Source organism: Trematomus bernacchii, unplaced genomic scaffold (genome assembly GCF_902827165.1).
Source record: "Trematomus bernacchii unplaced genomic scaffold, fTreBer1.1, whole genome shotgun sequence".
Classification (NCBI taxonomy): Eukaryota; Metazoa; Chordata; class Actinopteri; order Perciformes; family Nototheniidae; genus Trematomus; species Trematomus bernacchii.
The window spans coordinates 311,867-333,582 of record NW_022987701.1 but is presented as its reverse complement, the minus strand read 5'-3'; the positions used below and the strand labels follow the sequence as shown (position 1 = coordinate 333,582).

Below are 21,716 nucleotides of genomic sequence, written 5' to 3'. Positions count from 1 at the left end.
TAGAAGTTTAGAAGTCTCACAAAGATGACCTCTAAAATTACTTGATCTGAAATATATTATATATATATTATATTATATTTATACATATTATATCATTATATTATATATTAATTTCCTGTAGTTTCTACACAATGCAAGCAAATTCAACACTTTCGAACAGGAAATAATTTCAACTTGAATGATGCACAAAATAATTTACAGTTTTAAGAATGTCTAATATTTGAATAAGAATTTCAACAAACTTAGTATTTGTTTTTTACAGTATTTTTATAACAGAGAATTTGTTGGCAATTCTAAGTTTGTAATACAAATCTGAAGTTTGTATACATTTGATACATTTTCTGAAACAAAAATATTAACTTTGCACAACTTTCACTTAATGGAATTGTATGTAGTACTCAAAATAAGAAGTTTTTAAACGTATCAAAGATACATTTTCCAAACCAAAGATAATAAGTTAGCACAACCTATACTTATTTAAAATGTTTAGTATGCAGAACTCCAAACTTGAAGTTGTACAAAATTTGAATGAGTTATCTCGACAAAATATAATTAGTTGACTCAATTGAAAACAGAAACTTACAAATTTGAGTTGGCCTCAAAACTTAAAAATCTTGTGCAGCCTGTTGCCTTGAGTTGTCCTAACTTTTTTTTTTTTTTACAGTGCACTGGTTGCAGCTCGGCACCATGGTATAAACCCAACTTCAGTGCAGAACTCCAGGTGAGCTAACTAACACGATAACATGAAGATGAATACATTAACGCGGTGCAGTCCTCACTGAAAATGTGTCTTACAGGTGACGCATTTTGAACAATCTTCACAAAGCTATCCGCGTCAAGGCAACCTCAACAAACAACAAACAAAGGTAAACAGATGGAAGCCATGTGTAAATGTGAAGAAGACTGTGAAAGTACAATGAAAGAAAAGACAAAACAGGATAACCTTTCTTTCTTTCCAGCCTGATCTCAAGTCAATGCAGTCTCTGACAGAGTGCCAGCAGCTTCTTCAAAAACTGGCAGAGGAGGTGAACAGCATCGCTCAGGTACCACAGAAAACATTCAGTCCTCTTGAAGACTACTTTCTTTTACAGAAATGTTATATTACTGTCACTGGGGTGGGTAAGGAAGGCAGGACCCATATATATATATATACTCCAGGTATAAGAGTGCAACAAAAGGCGAGCTTTATTAAATAAAAAAGTGCAAAAATAAGTAAGGTCAGACAAACAGAAAAGTAGAAAACAAAAACTAGGGAAGACACATGGCGCATTTCCACTACACGGTCGGCCTCGGCCACACTCGGTACGGCTCGGTACGGCTTGGCCGCGTTGGGCCTTAACAGGGCCGACTCACTTCATGCTGCGCTTCCATTACAGTTTAGGAACTGGGGTAGTTACTATAGTAACGCAGTGTAGGCGGAGCCGTGACGTCATCTTCAATGAGAAATCCAGAAACACAACACAGCCGTTAGCTGTGAGCACTCAGAGCTCACAGCTCCTTATATATGTTCAGAAACTCGACAAAAGTTAAACAAGTACACACCACAGACTGCCTGTGTCATGGTGAATACAGTCGCTGCTTATTTATGTCTGTATAGGCCGTTGTTGTGAGTGTGGACGGTCGGGGGCATATACTGCGTTAGCTTAGCCAATCTCCATCTAGAAAAACACGAATTTTAAAAGGTTTTTCGCCTGCCGTCTGTCTGCAGACTTGACAAAGCATTAATTCATGGTTTTTACTAACCGGTATCAGTATGTTGTTACTTCGGCATCATTTTGAAACGTGTATTACAATTAAATCACGGTCAAATATGTCCATCTTGTTGTAGTTCTAGCCCTCTTGCCAGCGCTCCTCTCTCTAGTTTAGCATACTCAGCCCGACTCAGCCCTGTTTGTTGGCCCCGATAGAACCACAATTTTCTAGGGCCAGAAAAGAGGGGAAAAAGTGGCCCCGCGCCGTGCCGCGCCGGAACGAGGCCTAGTGGAAGCACAACCAAAAAAGGGGACGGCACGACACGGCACGCTTAAAGCGAGCTACGCGCTGCAATGGAAATGCGCCATTAGAAGACACAGGAGGGCCGATGAGGGAAATCCAGAACATGCAGACAAGAGAAGAGGAACCACACGAAGGAGAGAAGACGACAAGGAGCACAAGGGAAGGGCAGCAGGTGAACACAATCTGACCATCACTGGACAACTAAAAGACAGGAAGTAGAACCTGACAACACACAAGAGGGAACATATATAACATATATAAAGTGTATTGCACATTACGTTTTTTTTTCTATAGTCAACAGCAAGTTTATTGCACCCGTTTTCTTATGAGAGAGTTATGAGCAGTGTTATTGGACAGCAATGTCTTCCAGGGGCAAAGGGCAATTGCAGAGGCTTTGCACATAAAGGGGCCCTATTCTGCTCATGTTCAGGTTCATATCAGTATTTAGTGACTCTCCTGTGACGTGTTTCAATGCTTTAATGTTCAAAAAGCTCTTCTCATACTGCCTGTGCTGCAGCACCTCTTTTCACCCTCTGTCTGAAACCAGAGCCCAGTCCGCTCTGATTGGTTAGCTGGCCGGCTCTGTTGTGATTGGTCAACAGCTTAGAGATGTCCCGCCCCTTAGCCTATCAAGTGCAATGTGTTGGAGCGCTAGCCAATAGAAGCGCAAGTGTTACATAGTGATGTCACTATGTAAGTAAAGTAAACAAAGGAGTCCAATGATGGAGTTGCTGGCAGGGGGGGAACAGGGATTTTAGCCTTTGCAGTCCATTTACATGCACAACCTAACACGCTAGACGAATAACAAAACAGCAAAGAATATCATGGGAAACTAGTATTTAGATCATGTCTGGCCAAGCTGCATTACTTTGACTATTTAAAAAAAAGAACCGTTAAGATGATTAAAAATACAATTGTATTACATTCCCTTGTTTCAGGTGGAGCGTGTCAGTGAGAGGGCTGCACCAGGGGGGGGCAGCAGAGAGCCAAGCAGCCTGCAGAGCAGCAGGAGGCTGATCCTCAAATGGGCCGAGGAGCTGGAACTAAACATGGTTATTCACCCTTTGATGAAATCATTAACCCTCCATATTTCCCTTTCTATCGTCTACAATCGTATTGGCCTGACTTTCTCTTTTTCTACTTACAATAGAGCAATAGTTTTTTTAATGTTGTCAAACATTAAGCACTGTAAGTTATTTCTGTATACTGAGGCCCCTTTCTTGTTGTAGCTATAAGTCATGGTTATATAGTTAAGTAACTCTGGTTCTCCATTTAATGTATTCCCCAGGTAAAAAAAGAAACCAAGCCAACAGATGAAAACAAAACAAGAAGAGATGATCCAGGAGAAAAAGAGAAGACAGATCTGGAAAAAGACAATGAAAGGCTTCAGCAGTGGGCAGTGGAGCTGCTGAAAATCAAAGAGGTGTGTGTGAGACAAATATGAATCAATTCCTCTTAAACCAAATCTTGAAGGTTCACTTTCCGTGTGTGTGTGTGTGTGTGTGTGTGTGTGTGTGTGTGTGTGTGTGTGTGTGTGTGTGTGTGTGTGGTGTGTGTGTGTGTGTGTGTGTGTGTGTGTGTGTGTGTGTGTGTGTGTGTGTGTGTGTGTGTGTGTGTGTGTGTGTGTGTGTGTGTGTGTGTGTGTGTGTGTGGTGTGTGTGTGTGTGTGTGTGTGTGTTTTCCAGTCTAACGGCGTGTCTGATGAGGAACTGAAGAAGCTGCTGTATCCCAGAGGACGCAAAGATTCAAAGATGGCCGCCATCCTCCCTCTGCTGGAGTTTGTGGCTTGGTCCCTACTGTCAGAGGACACTGAGGTGTGTACGAGAATGTATGTCTCTAATGACACGAGACAATATTCTAAGAGTCACTTCTGATTGATGAATATGACCCTACAGGAGGTTGTGTCCAAGCTGTGGCTGCCAACCAAACAGAAGGCCTGGAGGACAGGAAGTGGAAGCCCCAGATACATTCCTAACTCAGGTGACACTGCCTGTGGTTAGAAAAGTCTTTGAAATAAACCCTCATTTTGATCCCAGATATCTTAACAGTCACACGTTAATAGCACAATGGATTTCAGTGGATGGATGCCCCAATAGGCGCATTCACACCGGAGTACTTTGGAGTACTTTTCCCACAATAGTTCATCAGAACTACGATATATTTGCGTTCACACCAAAAAGCCCCAGGAACTAAAGTAGTTCAAATTAGTTCATCTGACCCGCTTTCCAGTCCCTGCTAGAGAGCAGGGACTGTTGTGGGAGAAAATAGTTCGTACGTCTGATTGGCTGTGCGGAATGCAAACCACGCCCGTTTGACTCTGAATTTTTTTTTGTAAGCGGCCATTGTATTTGCTCGCTTCGGCCAGCGCACCCGAAGAGATTACTTTTGTGAAAGCAGTTATTATAGCAACACTAAATAAATCATCGGAGCGGTGGAGTGATGAGGATGTGTCGGCGCTTCTGGCGATTTACTCGGAGGACGCGAAGCGCCGCATTCAGAAGCTTCTACTGAATGCAGTTTCCATGGCTCAGCAAAGTTAGCAGACCTGGCAAAGTCATGTCGGGACGACTACGAAGGTAAAATAAAATACATGCACTGCACTGTTTTAATCTGCACAATACTGGTCTTAGATGTACTTTCATTTGCTCAGTAGATCGAGCTAGCCATGCTAGAACTTGCTATCATAGGTCCAAGATGGCTAACAACATCTAGCTAGCTAGCTATTCTCAGCCATGCCCGCTATGAACACGTTTTGACTTGTGAATAAGTGTGCAATGTTCTGTAATTTGCTTCACTAACTCATGGCACTAATCGTGTGTTTCAGGCGAGGTGTTTCTCTCTGGATTAGAAACTAGTTTTCCCCTCCGGGATAAAAGGATAATATAACGTTAGCAATTAGCATGCTAGCTGGACATAATGCTACCTCTAACAATACATTGTAGTTGCTATAATTTCAAGTCATTTGCAACATTAATTCTACATGTTAATGGTAAAAGCTTAAACAGTTGATTACCTGCATGCCACAAAGACTGATGTTCTAATATTTTTGCACATTTAAGTAGAAATGTAATTGAAATTCTATTTATTTTTCCTTTTTTTTATTGATTGTTATAATTGTACTCAGCCATGTTATGTTAGATGTCAATCCACTTACACTGTAACTACTCTGGCCTTGAAAGAAGGTTACACATCTAACTGATGTCCACTAATCCCTATAAAACAAAGTTCAAGCATACATTAAGCACAAAACAATAAATAAGGGCACTTTGATATTTATTTTTTATTTGATATTATTTGATCCTATCTTATCTTCTACTTTACACCTGCATTTTGTACACTGTCCCTGCCTGCACCATGTCCAATGTTGAACAATGTTGTCTCGTTGTTGCGATTAAACTGATCTTGTATCTTACTTATTTCACCTTAGGAAAGCGGGCACGCGATGACAGCTTCCTTGACACCATCATGGCGATGGACTGCCGTGCCATGGTCAGCAAGGAGAATGAGGACCTGCGTGCCAAGGAGATGCACGACGAACGGCTGCTGCATTCACACAAGGCCCAGGAATCGGACGACCAGCTGCTCATGGTGATGCAGCTGGCGGCGGCGCGCCAGGTGGAGGTGTCGGCGCGCCAGGTGGAGCAACAAAATACCTTTCAGGCTGGGCTTCTGGCAGTGCAAAGCGAGCTGATTAAATCCAACAGGCCTTCAATAAAAAAATTAAGAAAAACTTGTCGTCGTTGATAAACTGTACAATGACTTGTTGGGAGGCGTGTGGTGCAGTGGTCTGGTGCGTTAGTGTTCGGATCAGGGGAGCACAGGTTCAAACCCCACTGCAGTCAGCATGTCGTTGTGTCCCTGGGCAAGACACTTCACCCCAAATTGCCTTCACCTGGGACAGTTCATTTTGTATTATTGTGATTATATATATATATATGCCACTGTTATTAATACTGACACTTCACTTTGCACTAAGGTGTGTCTGCTGCTGAGCCTATCTATTGTTATTATATATATATATATATATATATATATATATATATATATGTTTGATACTACTGACACTTTATTTGATATTGAAAATGTTAACTTCTATTTACATGCATACGACACACCTGGGACAGCGTGATGCTGTTATTGATATTGTCTTGAGTGTGCAATAAAAGAGAACCTACATGGCGATTAAACAGAGCCTGTATCTTACATTTTTCATTACATTTCATGTAACTAAGCTTGCTTATTATTCTGATACCATCATGTTTCATCGGTTATAAACTGGCGAAGCTTTATTTATTGTGGCTTTCAAAAAGATAATTTCATTGTATTTCAAAATGGTGTCCAACACAAGCACTATTTATTTATAGAAAGATAAATGGTTAAGTTTGTTATTACCAGTGTTGTGAGTTCAATATTTTTAATTAATTATAAAGGGAACATCTTAGGAGTTAGTGTAGTGAGTTTCAGAGCAGTGTAATAATTATTTGACCTAAAACTAAATGTTTTTATGAACATGGGGATTTGCTAACTTTTGATTTCCCCCATTTTACACGACACAAATGGAGGCCACTATGGGCCACAACTAACACGTAGGTTTCTGTAGGGTTCATGGCAGACGGATGCAGTTGCTCTCAGGAGGATATATAATAAAGGTGTGTTAGCTGCTGAGCCTATTTAGTGTGCATACGACACACCTGGCACAGTTTATTCATTTCACACGTAGCGTAGCGCGTGCATGTCGTCGTCCAATCCTTTTGTCAATCCTTCTTAACCGCCTTCGCTTCCGAATCAGCATTGCTATTGCATTTGACTGGTCGACGATCTGTATTTGTGTTTGCTTAAATAACGCAGACGAAGCTCATGTCTGAGGTCGGAAGGTAAACAGACGCCTCATATACAGCAGGTGGGCGCGGGAGGTTTTTCTTCTTCTTTTTCTCTCGGTTTTTTGGCGGATTGCAACTTTAAGGTGCATACCGCCACCTACTGTACTTGCCGTGAAGTTGTTTGCGGCCTGCCAGTAAACCCAAAGCAGAAGAAGAAGAAGTGACGTCAGCGGTTCATTTGCCTAATCCACCCCCAGGAACTCATTTTGGTGTGAACGCGATCTGCTTTAGTTCATCAGAACTAAAAGAGCTCTCATGAACTTAAGTTCGCATGAACTATTGTGGGAAAAGTACTTGGTGTGAACGCGCCTATTGATATGCCTTTTGGTGGGGACCTAGAGTGTGTTGATAATATTTATATAATTTTGGAACTAATAAATACAAAACAAATGATAAATAAATATTAGGAACATAGTAATATTTTTTTAAATGTGTTATAAGTAATAAACTGTATAAATAACAGGCTTAAGGAAGTGTCTTAAAATGATTTAACCAATCAAATTAGTTTCTGAAAAAAATGTGGTCATGTTTGATTTCTGGACTACAATAGGAGATAGAAACCTTATTTTTTCCCTCAATGAATATGTTTATACATTCGTAGATTTGCATGTTTTTCATGCTTTTAAATGTATGCATAAAGTTATAGACCATTTGTAACAAAAATAAATGTTGCGTATGCATAATGGTATATTGTATTGTCTTTCAGTGTGGGAGTGGATTCAGAGCGCCCAAGGTAATCTGGATTTATATATTATAGGTGGTCTACAACATGAGATTACAACATTGAATTACTGCTTGTTACAACCTGCTGTTACTTACAATATTCCTGAATTTGAATCCTAGTCTCGGTGCGGTTGGACCTCAGAACCAGTCATCCCTGGCTGGATGTGTCCTCAGATCGCCTGAAGGTCCGAGAGGCAGCAGTGTCCTCCACTGATGTCCCAAACTACAGCCAACAGTCTGCTCAGAGGCCCTGTGTGCTGGGGGACATTGTCATCACCGAAGGGAGACACTACTGGGAGGTGGAGGTGTCCCCTAAGGGCAGCTGGAGAATAGGTGTGGTGTCAAAGACTGCTCCCAGGAATCTAAAGTCCACCATGACTCCCATAAGTGGATACTGGACCCTGTGGAGGGGCGCCAGTCTGTGGGCCTGTGCCGAGAGACCCACTAAGCTGCGGAGGGCGGCTCCCCCCCGAGTGATCGGGGTGTTTGTGGACTCTGAGGAGGGTCAGGTGTCTTTTTATGATGCTGAGAGAAGGGTTCACATTTATACTTTCTCTGATGTCTTCAAACACAGCCTCATCCCTCTGTTCAGCTACCTGGATGGAGACACGCTCCTTAAAATCATCCCAGCACAGATTTCAGAGAAGATGTGACTAATATGAATCAATGTGACGAAATCAGACATGGTGGTCCTAGAATAAGAATACACATCTCAGTACTTATTTTGATTTAAATATAATGGATTTAAATGCTTACTAGGAACACTTTATTTTGAATCGTTTATTATTGTAGCTTTCTTTCACAACTGCACTTACCAACTTCCTGTTTTTTTTTATATTAAATAAAATGAATTATTTCAAGCAACGTTTTATCCATCTTGTTTAATAAATTCTTAAATGTAAACAGTGTTTAACTATTATTGATTTGCATGTGTCCTCAATCTTTTCCAGAATCCTGTAGATTGTGAAGTCAGCTAAGGTACATGACAGATGTTAAGTTGTTTTTACAAAATGTGTTACCGCACATCCAGGACAGATTTGTGGGTGGGATCAGCATACTTTTTCAATTCCACACAAATACATGTGAAGTCATTTAACTTGTGTTGTGGAAATAGTCCTTTAGAGGTTTATAAGTAGATTTGGGACATGTAATGTTTATTTTGGTTAAAAAAAGGTAAACTTTATCCTCAATTGATAGATTCTAATATCATTTATAACATTACAAATTATATATAAGTGACAGGAAAGGTTTAAGATCTGAGAAATGTATTAAAGGTCCCCTATTATACTGTTTTTCATCAATATATTATAGGTCTCACATATATACAAAACATGTATCTGAAGTGTTTGGCTCCAAATTCCAAACAGATCATTGCAGCATCCCATAATCCCCTCTGTTTCAGCCCTGTTTCAAAAGTGCTGATTCTGTGTCTGTTACTTTAGATGAAAATAAGGAGCCACTCCCCACGCCCCTCTGAGAGATATTTGGTTAAAAAGAACACAATGGTGCTCTAGGAGGAGATTCAGGTGATAAGGTGGGGGGGTGTTATCTTGGTTGGTGATTGGCTAATGGTTACACAAGCCAAAAAATCGTTATGACATCATAAAGTGGCCAAAATCTGATCAGCTCATTTTCAGACAGGTTTTTATATAAATGGATCAGGACAAAAAGTGAGAGAATCTTTTTTCCTGAAACTTTCAGAATCTCTTTACACAGAGGGGACACATGTTGATGTAGAAAAGACATGAAAAAGTGGATTTTGCATAATAGGTGACCTTTAACTCAGTCCAATGTATAGGCTTAAATCTAAAAACTGTGCTTTATATACAGCAAGCAATCTCTGTCCTTTGCCCCTGGATTCCGTTTACGATACAAATCTTTAATAGAGGAAGAGACATCAGGAAGATCAACATGTGTAATAAAACAGTTTCCTGGTTCCCAGAACTGTTCATTGTGTTAAATGAGTGTGTTGTCTGTGAATGTGTTTATTGGCCTAGCTTCAATAACTGATATGTGATGAACTGGAGGCGTGAATAGGACTTCATTTCACTGCTCCACAACTCTTGAGCATCATCTTATTGAGCTTTTCCAAAGAAGGCTGAATATTAAAATGCACCACCAGCAAAACACTTAAATAATTAATCAATAAATCTAAAGACCCCCAGTCTCTATACAACCTCATGCTTGCATCTTTAAATACATTCTTTGAACAAGCAGTTGTTGTTCCTGATAAAACATGAACACGGTCATTAAAGCTGAATATTTGTATTACATTACATAAGGTTAGTGCAGGCTGTTGTGTGAGATTGTGTGTGTCCTATAAACTGTTCACTCTGTGTAAACTGCTGAATGTTAAAACATCACTCACATATTGAGCCAGGGTTCTTACAGGTTGAGGTCAGGGGTCTTAATTTACAAAAGATGTTCCAACTCCTGTCACAAAACAATCTTTATTCTTTGTTCTTTATTGTTGTTTCTCAATGTTAAGGTGCTTTCCCATTTGTCCAGAGGCAATATTGTTGAACACTTTGACATTTTATTTTATAATTTTGCCATAAGACTTTCAAATGTAAAGGTTTTAGGTTTAATCTAAATCAGAGGTGTCCAATAAAATTATAAAATGCAATAACGTGCTTTAACCAGTAGGTGTCCCTTTCTATCAGCTGTGCACCGTTTTGGCGTAAATACAGCCTATCTACCAATTGGATCAAATATAAAAGTCAGCCGAATTAGTGTTGATACTGCAAGGAGACGTATTGTGTGAAAAGAAATCTAAGATGTTGTTTAATTGCTTATATATTTAAGATCCACGTCAAGTTTTCAGTTTTGGCGGCAGTTCCTGTTTGTCTAGAAGTCTTGTCATCAGGGCTCTATAAATAGTTAACTACGGCAGATATGTCATATTTAATGCAGCCGAAACGTATATTACAATGCCGTTATGTGATGACTTTCAAAGAGAAAAGCAAGCACACTCGGAATAATGTATTATTTTTTATTTATTTATTTTTATTTAACCTTTATTTAACCAGATAAAAACATTGAGATAAAATCTCATTTTCAATGCTGACCTGGCCAAGAAGCAGTGGCGGCGCCAGGGTATGGCTGGGGTAGGCTACAGCCATACCAAGAAATGGCTTAGCCCCACCTTAGCCCCACCATGAAAAGTGATGCAAATTCAATTAAATAATAAGCGAAATGCTAAATGTTGAGAACACGGATTGCGAAAATATACGGGTCGTGTCCACAGCACACAAACTGATCCTGCTGTAACAACAAGTGCACGTTACTGATGCAATATGGTTGAGACCATTCGGGCTTATGCTATAAGAGGGATGCAAGGAATAGTCTAAGTAGTGGGGGAGTTTTATACACTAAAGGTGTGGAAATTCTCTGGCGTTATAATATCAGCGCGGCCGCGGTCAGATCAAAATGCCTCCGAATGCAATTTGAATAGACCTACAGCCAATCAGAGCAACGCAACGTTGGATCTGCGTCATGCCTTATTGATTGAGATCAATCAAAACCGCCATTCAGTATCCCCATAGAGTGGCGAAGTCCCTCCCCTTCCGGTGGACCTCCATGGGACCTTATTTCGGAAAAATTATGTATTGAAGTCAATGGAGAGAGAAAGATTATCTTTCGATCCCGTTTGAATCGTGCCACGAATTACATGTTTGTCAATTTAAAAGATAATTTTGCAAGTCAAAAAAAAAAAATGTGTCGTAAAACTGTGAAGTAACACATTTGTTTGTGTGAAACGCTCAATGAACTACATCTCTGGTCAACAACACACGTCACCAAGATGGCCGTCACTACTGTCTTGTCAACAAAACGATTGACTATCCTCACTATCACCACAATGAAACACGTCCTGAAGAATGTCATGCTAAGCTGCCTGCCTGCCTTCCTTTGATTCTCTCTGAACTGCCTGGTCGTTTTAATGTTTAATGTCAACCATTTGTGCAGATAGCATGAAGTAGAGAAGATCGCCGATGCTAACGTTAGCGTTAGCATTTCTCCCCCGGGCTTAAATGGTGTATTATAGAATGATCACACCGGTGACAGTACTATTCAAAGGGTTCACGAAATATGACTACTACTCTTACTGTTTAACATTTTGGGTTACTTATTGTTACTTCATGTTAAGGCTAATAAAAATGACAAGGCTGTAATGCTAACTAACGTGCTAGCTACTAGCTAGGTAGCTAACTTGATCAAGCCACTCCTGGTCCTTTCATCAGACGGGAAGCAAAAGAACGAGCAAGACCCATTGCTGGTATAATAACAACCTGGTACTAAGCACACAGGCATCTTGTTAAAGTTATCTTATCTTAGCCAGCGCCATATAGATAGATTATATCTATATTGCGCTGATCTTAGGTATCTGAATGGTGGAGGAAAACAATTGTGACATCACTTACGCGACTCTGGGATTTGTAGTGTTTCTAGTTACGTATTTTTCATAGTCTTATATTTCAACAGTTTTACGACAAACTGTGACTTTTTTGACATGGAAATGATTTTTTAAGATTGACAAACATCATATGTGTAATTCATGGCACAATTCAAACGGGATCGAAAGATAAGCTTTCTCTCCCCATTGACTTCAATGCATAATTTTTCCGAAATAAGGTCCCATTACCCGGAAGTAAGTGGGCGTGACTTCGCCACTCTATTGGATCTTCAACGTGTACTATCATACGTCACGTTCACAGTGATCCCTTTTTATTTACTACAAGACAAATGTGCCGTTTTATTTCATACAGTTCCATTTTGATTGAGACAGGGAAATAATCTAAACCTCACGCGTGGCGTTTCACTGTCAAGGGGGCGATATAGCGTGTATGTAATTACATTGCAAATACTGACTTGAGCACCACCACTGTATGGGTTAGCCCTACCATAGATTACCCAACAAAAATGCTCTGGCGCCGCCACTGCCAAGAAGGCAGCAACGTTACACATAACACATAACACAAACATATAAAATACAGAGAACATAACTAAGAAAACAAAAGACGAAAAAGCACTCACTACATTGTGCACATTAGGACAGTAAGAAAAGTACACTACCTGTTACTGCAAGAGCAGCTGGTGGTGAGGACTTCAGACAACTTCAATTTAAAACATGATATAGAGACAAATGCCCTCAGTTTAAGGCGTGATTGAAGGTCATTCCAAGACCAAGGACCATAATAAAAAAGACTCCTTTTTCCAGCCTCAGTCCGCACAGCAGGAACCTGGAACCGTATCCAGGCACTGGATCTGAGGTTGTAAGAGTCACAAACTGGGGCAAATCTGACACATATGTAGAATGGAAGCTTACCTAAAATGGCTTTATACATTAATAAAAACCAGTGCTGCATCCTACGCATAGTAAGTGAGGACCATCCAGTTAGGCTATACAGTGTGCAATGATGAGTCCTATAGGGTGCATTTGATATATAACGCAGTGCAGCATGGTAAAGTGGGTCAAGTTTGGCCAAAACAGTGGGACAGGCAAATCTATTGCCTGTCCCACTGGCACCATCTATGTTATACAGTCTATGGTTGCTACAGAGGATTGTGGGTAATGTAATGTCTTCGGCCATCCAAAACTCATAGAAAACGACTTGTTTCTCAGAATTGAAGGGGAAAACGTGACAAAAGCATTGTACACACACTAAAACCTATCAATGTCGTTTAATTAACAAGGATAATCTGGTGTTTTTGAGTTGATGAGTAGTGGAGATATCACTGTCAAATCAATCGACAGTAAGGGGAATACTTACTTCCGGGTGTACAATTCTCCGTTATCCAATGGGAATGGACGCTCACATTGCCTTTAACAGCCTCCGACACAAACGAATGCCGTGCTTCCATGAGCGTCAAATCCCGCCGCAGATGGGAATACATTGCAATCAGTTGAAAGCTCTGTGCGTCTGTTTATGAAGCTGAAGGAGCCTAGTAGCGTCCCAACTGCACGCCTCGGGACCCTGACCAAGCGTCGCTCCTGGACGTTTATGTGAGAGTGTGTTGGGAGGAGAGGCTGGATTTGGCTGTGCCCGGCGGTGGTCCAACAGTTCCCCCAAGGGCCCCAACCGATAGGGGACTCTATGGCGCTATTGAGACCCCCGCCGCCAAGATCAAAAGTTATATTATAGCAACCGGTCCATATACAGTAGGCCTACCGGCCCATTCCCCAGAGACAAACATCAAGGAAACAGGTGTAATCCTCTTCTTAGTTCGCTGTGCCGTGGTCTGAGGCCAGGGCAGGCTGTTGTTGATAGCCTACATGTGGCGCTTCTGAGTGTTTGTGTATGCCCGTCATAGGCGGCGCCAGGGGGGCACTAGGGGGTGCTGAAGCTCCCCCTAGGATAGCCATAGCACCCCCCAAGCACCCCCAAGAAACGTATGTCTTTTTTTTTGTTTACGTGTGAAATTCATAATTTGAACAATTATTGATTCGAAAAAAATATGCCACAGTACAGAACAAGTACTGGGTTTCTGTGTTTCATTCAAGCTCGGCTCTGTGTGTGTGTGTGGCAGGCGCGCATTTAGTGTGATTAAGTGAGCGAGAGAGAGAGAGCATACCGGTGCCAGGGACCGTGTTGTTAGCATCTGTTTAGCTCGCTGCACTAACGGATATAAGGAGCTGTTTCTACAACAAGGTGAAGGGAATATCCTCTCCTGTCAGACTGAGGGACTCAGGTGAGCTAAAGGACTCTCTGAGTGTTTAGATATCTCAGTGGGTCTCAAACGGTTTGGTCACGATTTATGTAAACAATTATTTCCGAGGCACACCTTCATATGATCATTATAGTTATAAAAAAATAAGAGAATAAATGAAAAACAGTTATGAAATACTGTATGACAGTAAAACAAGAATACACTTTAAAAGGGGAGTGATTTGTAAAATATCCATAAAGAAAAAGGAAATCTGTTTACAGTTCTGTTTCATATGGGTGTTGAGAGATGTATCCATTAGGGATGGGAACGATTAATCGAATATTCGAATATTCGAAATTATTCAGGTATTCGAATATGAGAATATGAGTTATGAATATTTTTTATTTTTTTTGGGAGGGGTGCCTAAGTTGATTACATATTATCAAATGGAATAATTCAATGTATACGACAGTGCCATAGCTAAATGTGTTAGGTCTAAAGGTGTGTTTTGCTCCGCTCACCAGTCCCTCACAGCGGGCAGAGCTGCAGGTGCTGATCTCTCTCTCTCGTGTCCGGTTATACTTCACTCGCGTTTATGTCCAAATCCATCAGATCTAGCTAGTTTAGCTAATGAGAGGGGTAGCAGCCATGATATGGCTGCTGCCCCTCCCTACACGCAGATCACGCAGACTCAAACCTCATGTTATGCCCAAATTCCAGCTCTTCTCTACAGCCGGCCTGATTGTGAATCGTCTCCGCACCCGCCTCTCCCCTGAGTAGACATGCTCATATTCTTAAACAAGAATGAGTATTGAATAGCTGCATTCTGTGCATAGGCCCTGTTATAGGTTGTTGATCTCTGTTGTAATACGGTTAACCCGTTATGTTGTTCGTGTATGATCCCTCTTTAATTTAAAAACCAAGTTATGTTTTAAGCATGAAAGCTGTAGGCCTATTGTCAACTGTTCAAACTGTGATCACCAGTTCAATACATTTGACAAATTCGACTTGGTTTCTATACTTATTTGAACATGTATTTATTTATTTTTTGGTCAACATTTTTTTTTTTATAGGATATGTACATTTCGGTTCATCGGTTAACCGTTTTTTTGGGGGTCGAATATTCGAATATACATTTGCTTTCAAATTCCCATCCCTAGTATCCATAGATCCCCAAGCCCCCAGGAAGTGCACCGGACTCTGATGAAAATATTATACAATGATACAATTTCCGTATCAGTCTGTGACGTCATTGGGCCCAGAAAGACTTTTCCCCATTGACTAACATTGGGAAAGAAACGTCTGTAAATCAGCGGATAATTTTTTTTAAACTAATTAACTACCCAGTATAAACTATTGTATAGCCCTTATTAGAATCATTAGGTCCTTAAAGTTGTAAAATGCACTAAAAGCCGAATCTAGATTTATTTTCTGTCTCCATTCATTCTACTAAGCCGAGAGTGGGAGCTCGGGGGGCGGGGCTTAAGGGGCGCATGCTCTGTGAGCGCACATACGGGTTCTTCTGCTCTGAAAGCTAGGCATGACGGGTAATCTGTGACGTTTCGCTCTCTCAAAAGTTGGGCCATTTTGTCCTCATGCGCCAATGAGCAGCTCTCATAGGAAAGAACGAGACCCCGCCTCCGACGCTGTATCCAGTTCTTATTATACATCCATGGGGGGCCCAAAACAATATTTGCACTGGGGCCAATCACAACCTTGTTAAGCCACTGAGTGTATTATGTATATATTTCTTTTTATATGTTTGTATTCCCTGGGATGGTAAGAAACTGAATTTCGACCGCCCGCAATAAAGTTGACTTTGACTTATTTTGACCTATTGTGGTACTATGCCAACGAACTCAGTTACCACTTACCATAAGTATTAAATAGGGTTGGACGGAGTATAAAGTCATAAAAGTCCAAAGTCTAAGTTCTGACGTAAACGAAGTGATTATGTTCCTGCTTCACAGATAAACAAAGGACACATCTCGAGCAGCAAGTAAGTCATATTATTCTTCAGATCACATTTTTATTTTGTATTTTCGGTTTAAAGAAGCTCTTATTAGATTGTTTTGTTGTGTAGTATATCGTTTATTTGGTAACTGAGCAAATTGATCCTACGTATTTGAAAGCACTTTCTTAGCTTGCATTTTGAGTTGGTAGATATTTATTTTACCGTCTTAATGGTTCTAGCTATTAATGTCCATATAACTTAGAGAAGAGCTCTCTTCCTATATCCAAAGGTTTGACTAAAAGATTATGTTAACTGTTTTTAAAATGACTTGTGAGGCCATGAGATTTATAATCCTCAGAACAAACAAGTTAATGTTGGACATTCATCAAAACCCTACGTTATGCAAAGCCATTGTTTATAATAGTGTTACTAGAACACAGGACAAAAACACTATGGTCAGGGTAAGATTGTAGCTAGGGTTAACAACAATGTATTGTTAATTGCACTTCAGTGATCCATCCCCCTGATAACTATAACTTTTAGGGTGGGCTTCACAAGTCTGTAGAGGAAATATAAAAGAACAAGCTTTATAGATAAGTTCAAACCCTTGCAGTTTTCTGTTGGAACATCCATGGCTGTACTTCTTTGTTGATGCATGCCAAAGAAAAGTGCTGACTTTTATGGTGCCAATAACTTTTATTGACATTATTTTTTTTTTTTATTTGTACAATCTTTCCTCTCAACATTTATTATCTCCACCAAGGAGGTAATGTTTTCTGACATATTTGTCAGTTTGTCATCAAGTTTTAGAGTGGGATCACGCTGAATCAGATTATTGATTCATGTTTCACTTTCTTTAATGCATGGTCTTGGTTGAGATAGATGCAATTTATATACAGTATATTCTGTCTGTTGTTTATTGTTGTCACATGTACCTGCTGTCTCACTCAGCTGACTTTGGATCCAAGATGGCTGGGAATACAGCCGACCCTGCAGAGACCCGGGCTGAACCCAAACTCACCAAGAAGCAGGTGCTCATGTTGTATTAAAGACACCTTATGTCCTATTTAATAATGCAGCATTAAGAACATGGCCATAGACTAAGAGTGACTACAGAGTTTACTGTTAGAGAGAGGAACATTTATATAGGTCGGTACAGTGATTCCACTATGTTTTAAAGCCTTTTCTTTGTTGTTTTAAGCAAACTTTAATGAGGATAATATCGTGAATCTCAAATATTTTAAGATAATCATGCCATTACATTTTCATAACTTCAAATGCCCAGGACCAAGTATTATCCCTATGATAATATGCCACCAAAAATAACCTTATTTCATATTTAGTAGATCACCTGAAATGACTTTTTCCTCATTGTTAAAATCTGATTAAAATGGTCTTTTTTATATATATTAGTATTATCAAGAATGAATGTTGTCATTACAAATAATTATAGCAACAACATTTATTTTTATTATGTTTGTATTGTACATATGATGCTATTATGACACCCCTTTTTGTGGAGGTGTGGATTGATTTATATTAATCAAATGTGTTCTTCTTTTTCTACAAACAGCTCAAAGCCCAAGAGACAACCACTGGTTGCAGCTCGGCACCATGGAATAAACCCAATCTCAGTGCAGAACTCCAGGTGAGCTAACTAACACGATAACATGAAGATGAATACATTAACGCGGTGCAGTCCTCACTGAAAATGTGTCTTACAGGCGACGCATTTTGAACAATCTTCACAAAGCTATCCGCGGCAAGGCAACCTCAACAAACAACAAACAAAGGTAAACAGATGGAAGCCATGTGTAAATGTGAAGAAGACTGTGAAAGTACAATGAAAGAAAAGACATCGGATAACAGGAAAACCTTTCTTTCTTTCCAGCCTGATCTCAAGTCAATGCAGTCTCTGACAGAGTGCCAGCAGCTTCTTCAAAAACTGGCAGAGGAGGTGAACAGCATCGCTCAGGTACCACAGAAAACATTCAGTCCTCTTGAAGACTACTTTATTTTACAGAAATGTTATATTACTGTCACTGGGGTGGGTAAGTCACAAGGGAAGACAAGCTATACACACACAAGACTAATCACAGAGACACAGCTGGAGAGGGGGGGCAGGAACCCAAGGGCAGCAGGTGAACACAATCTGACCATCACTGGACAACTAAAAGACATGTAGTAGAACCTGACAACACACAAAGAGGGAACATATATAACATATATAAAGTGTATTGCACATTACTTTTTTTTTCTATAGTCAACAGCAAGTTTATTGCACCCGTTTTCTTATGAGAGAGTTATGAGCAGTGTTATTGGACAGCAATGTCTTCCAGGGGCAAAGGGCAATTGCAGAGGCTTTGCACATAAAGGGGCCCTATTCTGCTCATGTTCAGGTTCATATCAGTATTTAGTGACTCTCCTGTGACGTGTTTCAATGCTTTAATGTTCAAAAAGCTCTTCTCATACTGCCTGTGCTGCAGCACCTCTTTTCACCCTCTGTCCGAAACCAGAGCCCAGTCCGCTCTGATTGGTTAGCTGGCCGGCTCTGTTGTGATTGGTCAACCTCTTAGAGATGTCCCGCCCCATAGCCTATCAAGTACAATGTGTTGGAGCGCTAGCCAATAGAAGCGCAAATGTTACATAGTGATGTCACTATGTAAGTAAAGTAAACAAAGGAGTCCAATGGAGGCGTTTCAGGCAGGGGGGGAACAGGGATTTTAGCCTTTGCAGAGCATTTACATGCAAAACCTAACACGCTAGAGGAATAACAAAACGGCAAAGAATATAATGGGAAACTAGTATTTAGATCATGTCTGGCCAAGCTGCATTACTTTGACTATTTAAAAAAAAGAACCGTTAAGATGATTAAAAATACAATTGTATTACATTCCCTTGTTTCAGGTGGAGCGTGTCAGTGAGAGGGCTGCACCAGGGGGGGGCAGCAGAGAGCCAGGCAGCCTGCAGAGCAGCAGGAGGCTGATCCTCAAATGGGCCGAGGAGCTGGAACTAAACATGGTTATTCACCCTTTGATGAAATCATTAACCCTTCATATTTCCCTTTCTATCGTCTACAATCGTATTGGCCTGACTTTCTCTTTTTCTACTTACAATAGAGCAATAGTTTTTTTAATGTTGTCAAACATTAAGCACTGTAAGTTATTTCTGTATACTGAGGCCCCTTTCTTGTTGTAGCTATAAGTCATGGTTATATAGTTAAGTAACTCTGGTTCTCCATTTAATGTATTCCCCAGGTAAAAAAGGAAACCAAGCCAACAGATGAAAACAAAACAAGAAGAGATGATCCAGGAGAAAAAGAGAAAACAGATCTGGAAAAAGACAATGAAAGGCTTCAGCAGTGGGCAGTGGAGCTGCTGAAAATCAAAGAGGTGTGTGTGAGACAAATATGAATCAATTCCTCTTAAACCAAATCTTGCTGGTTCACTGTGTGTGTGTGTGTGTGTGTGTGTGTGTGTGTGTGTGTGTGTGTGTGTGTGTGTGTGTGTGTGTGTGTGTGTGTGTGTGTGTGTGTGTGTGTGTGTGTGTGTGTGTGTGTGTGTGTGTTTCCAGTCTAACGGCGTGTCTGATGAGGAACTGAAGAAGCTGCTGTATCCCAGAGGACGCAAAGATTCAAAGATGGCCGCCATCCTCCCTCTGCTGGAGTTTGTGGCTTGGTCCCTGCTGTCAGAGGACACTGAGGTGTGTACGAAAATGTATGTCTCTAATGACACGAGACAATATTCTAAGAGTCACTTCTGATTGATGAATATGACCCTATAGGAGGCTGTATCCAAGCTGTGGCTGCCAACCAAACAGAAGGCCTGGAGGACAGGAAGTGGAAGCCCCAGATACATTCCTAACTCAGGTGACTCCTCCACTGCCTGTGGTTAGAAAAGTCTTTGAAATAAACCCTCATTTTGATCACAGATATCTTAACAGTCACGCGTTAATAGCACAATGGATTTCAGTGGATGGATGCCCCATTGATATGCCTTTTGGTGGGGACCTAGAGTGTGTTGATCATATTTATATAATTTTGGAACTAATAAATACAAAACAAATCATAAATAAATATTAGGAACATAGTAATATTTTTTAAATGTGTTATAAGTAATAAACTGTATAAATAACAGGCTTAAGGAAGTGTCTTAAAATTATTTAACCAATCAAATTAGTTTCTGAAAAAAATGTGGTCATGTTTGATTTCTGGACTACAATAGGAGATAGAAACCTTATTTTTTCCCTTAATGAATATGTTTATGCATTCGTAGATTTGCATGTTTTTCATGCTTTTAAATGTATGCATAAAGTTATAGACCATTTGTAACAAAAATAAATGTTGCGTATGCATAATGGGATATTGTATTGTCTTTCAGTGTGGGAGTGGATTCAGAGCGCCCAAGGTAATCTGGATTTATATATTATAGGTGGTCTACAACAGAAGATTACAACATTGAATTACTGCTTGTTACAACCTGCTGTTACTTACAATATTCCTGAATTTGAATCCTAGTCTCTGTGCGGTTGGACATCAGAACCAGTCATCCCTGGCTGGATGTGTCCTCAGATCGCCTGAAGGTCCGAGAGGCAGCAGTGTCCTCCACTGATGTCCCAAACTACAGCCAACAGTCTGCTCAGAGGCCCTGTGTGCTGGGGGACATTGTCATCACCGAAGGGAGACACTACTGGGAGGTGGAGGTGTCCCCTAAGGGCAGCTGGAGAATAGGTGTGGTGTCAAAGACTGCTCCCAGGAATCTAAAGTCCACCATGACTCCCAGAAGTGGATACTGGACCCTGTGGAGGGGCGCCAGTCTGTGGGCCTGTACCGAGAGACCCACTAAGCTGCGGAGGGCGGCTCCCCCCCGAGTGATCGGGGTGTTTGTGGACTCTGAGGAGGGTCAGGTGTCTTTTTATGATGCTGAGAGAAGGGTTCACATTTATACTTTCTCTGACGTCTTCAAACACAGCCTCATCCCTCTGTTCAGCTACCTGGATGGAGACACGCTCCTTAAAATCATCCCAGCACAGATTTCAGAGAAGATGTGACTAATATGAATCAATGTGACGAAATCAGACATCGTGGTCCTAGAGGAATATTGACCTTGATTTAAATATAGTAGATTCAAATCCTGAATACTATAGGACCACCTTCTTTGACAACTTTATTTGCCAATGTTCTCGTGTTTTTTACTAAATAAAATGAAATGAAATCATACACAATTTTTGGTTTTGTTATTTAGACATACACTGACACAATGAGTTTATACTCATTAAAAATTGTTTTGTAAAATCCAATGCATTATGTAAACAGCGGTAGCATAGTGCACACAATATGTTACTGTTTCATAATTGTAATGTTTTTTAATTTTAATTTTTTTTAATTAATATTATCATTATTATTTGATTATGATTATGATTATGATTATTATTGTTATTATTGTTATTATTTTATCATTATTTTATCATTATTGTTGTTGTCATAAGGGGTAGCCTCGTGCAAACAATATGTTACC

At 40.3% G+C, this 21,716-nt stretch overlaps 2 protein-coding genes across 2 annotated transcripts; both read left to right on the top strand.

Annotated features, from left to right (window-relative positions):
- The first annotated feature begins 478 nt into the window (after nucleotides 1-478).
- Nucleotides 479-8,389, top strand: LOC117490088 (butyrophilin subfamily 3 member A1-like). Its single transcript, XM_034139678.1, has 9 exons — nucleotides 479-721; nucleotides 798-866; nucleotides 960-1,043; nucleotides 2,934-3,047; nucleotides 3,284-3,418; nucleotides 3,681-3,809; nucleotides 3,891-3,975; nucleotides 7,582-7,608; nucleotides 7,719-8,389. The coding sequence occupies exons 3-9, from the start codon at nucleotides 975-977 to the stop codon at nucleotides 8,249-8,251; spliced, it is 1,092 nt and encodes a 363-aa protein (XP_033995569.1). The 5' UTR covers nucleotides 479-721; nucleotides 798-866; nucleotides 960-974; the 3' UTR covers nucleotides 8,252-8,389.
- Nucleotides 8,390-16,203: 7,814 nt separating this feature from the next.
- On the top strand, nucleotides 16,204-21,406 carry LOC117490084 (butyrophilin subfamily 3 member A1-like). Its single transcript, XM_034139674.1, has 11 exons — nucleotides 16,204-16,245; nucleotides 17,152-17,231; nucleotides 17,774-17,848; nucleotides 17,925-17,993; nucleotides 18,092-18,175; nucleotides 19,108-19,221; nucleotides 19,458-19,592; nucleotides 19,774-19,902; nucleotides 19,984-20,068; nucleotides 20,580-20,606; nucleotides 20,717-21,406. Exons 2-11 carry the CDS (start codon nucleotides 17,169-17,171, stop codon nucleotides 21,247-21,249), a joined length of 1,314 nt encoding a protein of 437 aa, XP_033995565.1. The 5' UTR covers nucleotides 16,204-16,245; nucleotides 17,152-17,168; the 3' UTR covers nucleotides 21,250-21,406.
- Nucleotides 21,407-21,716: the final 310 nt, after the last annotated feature.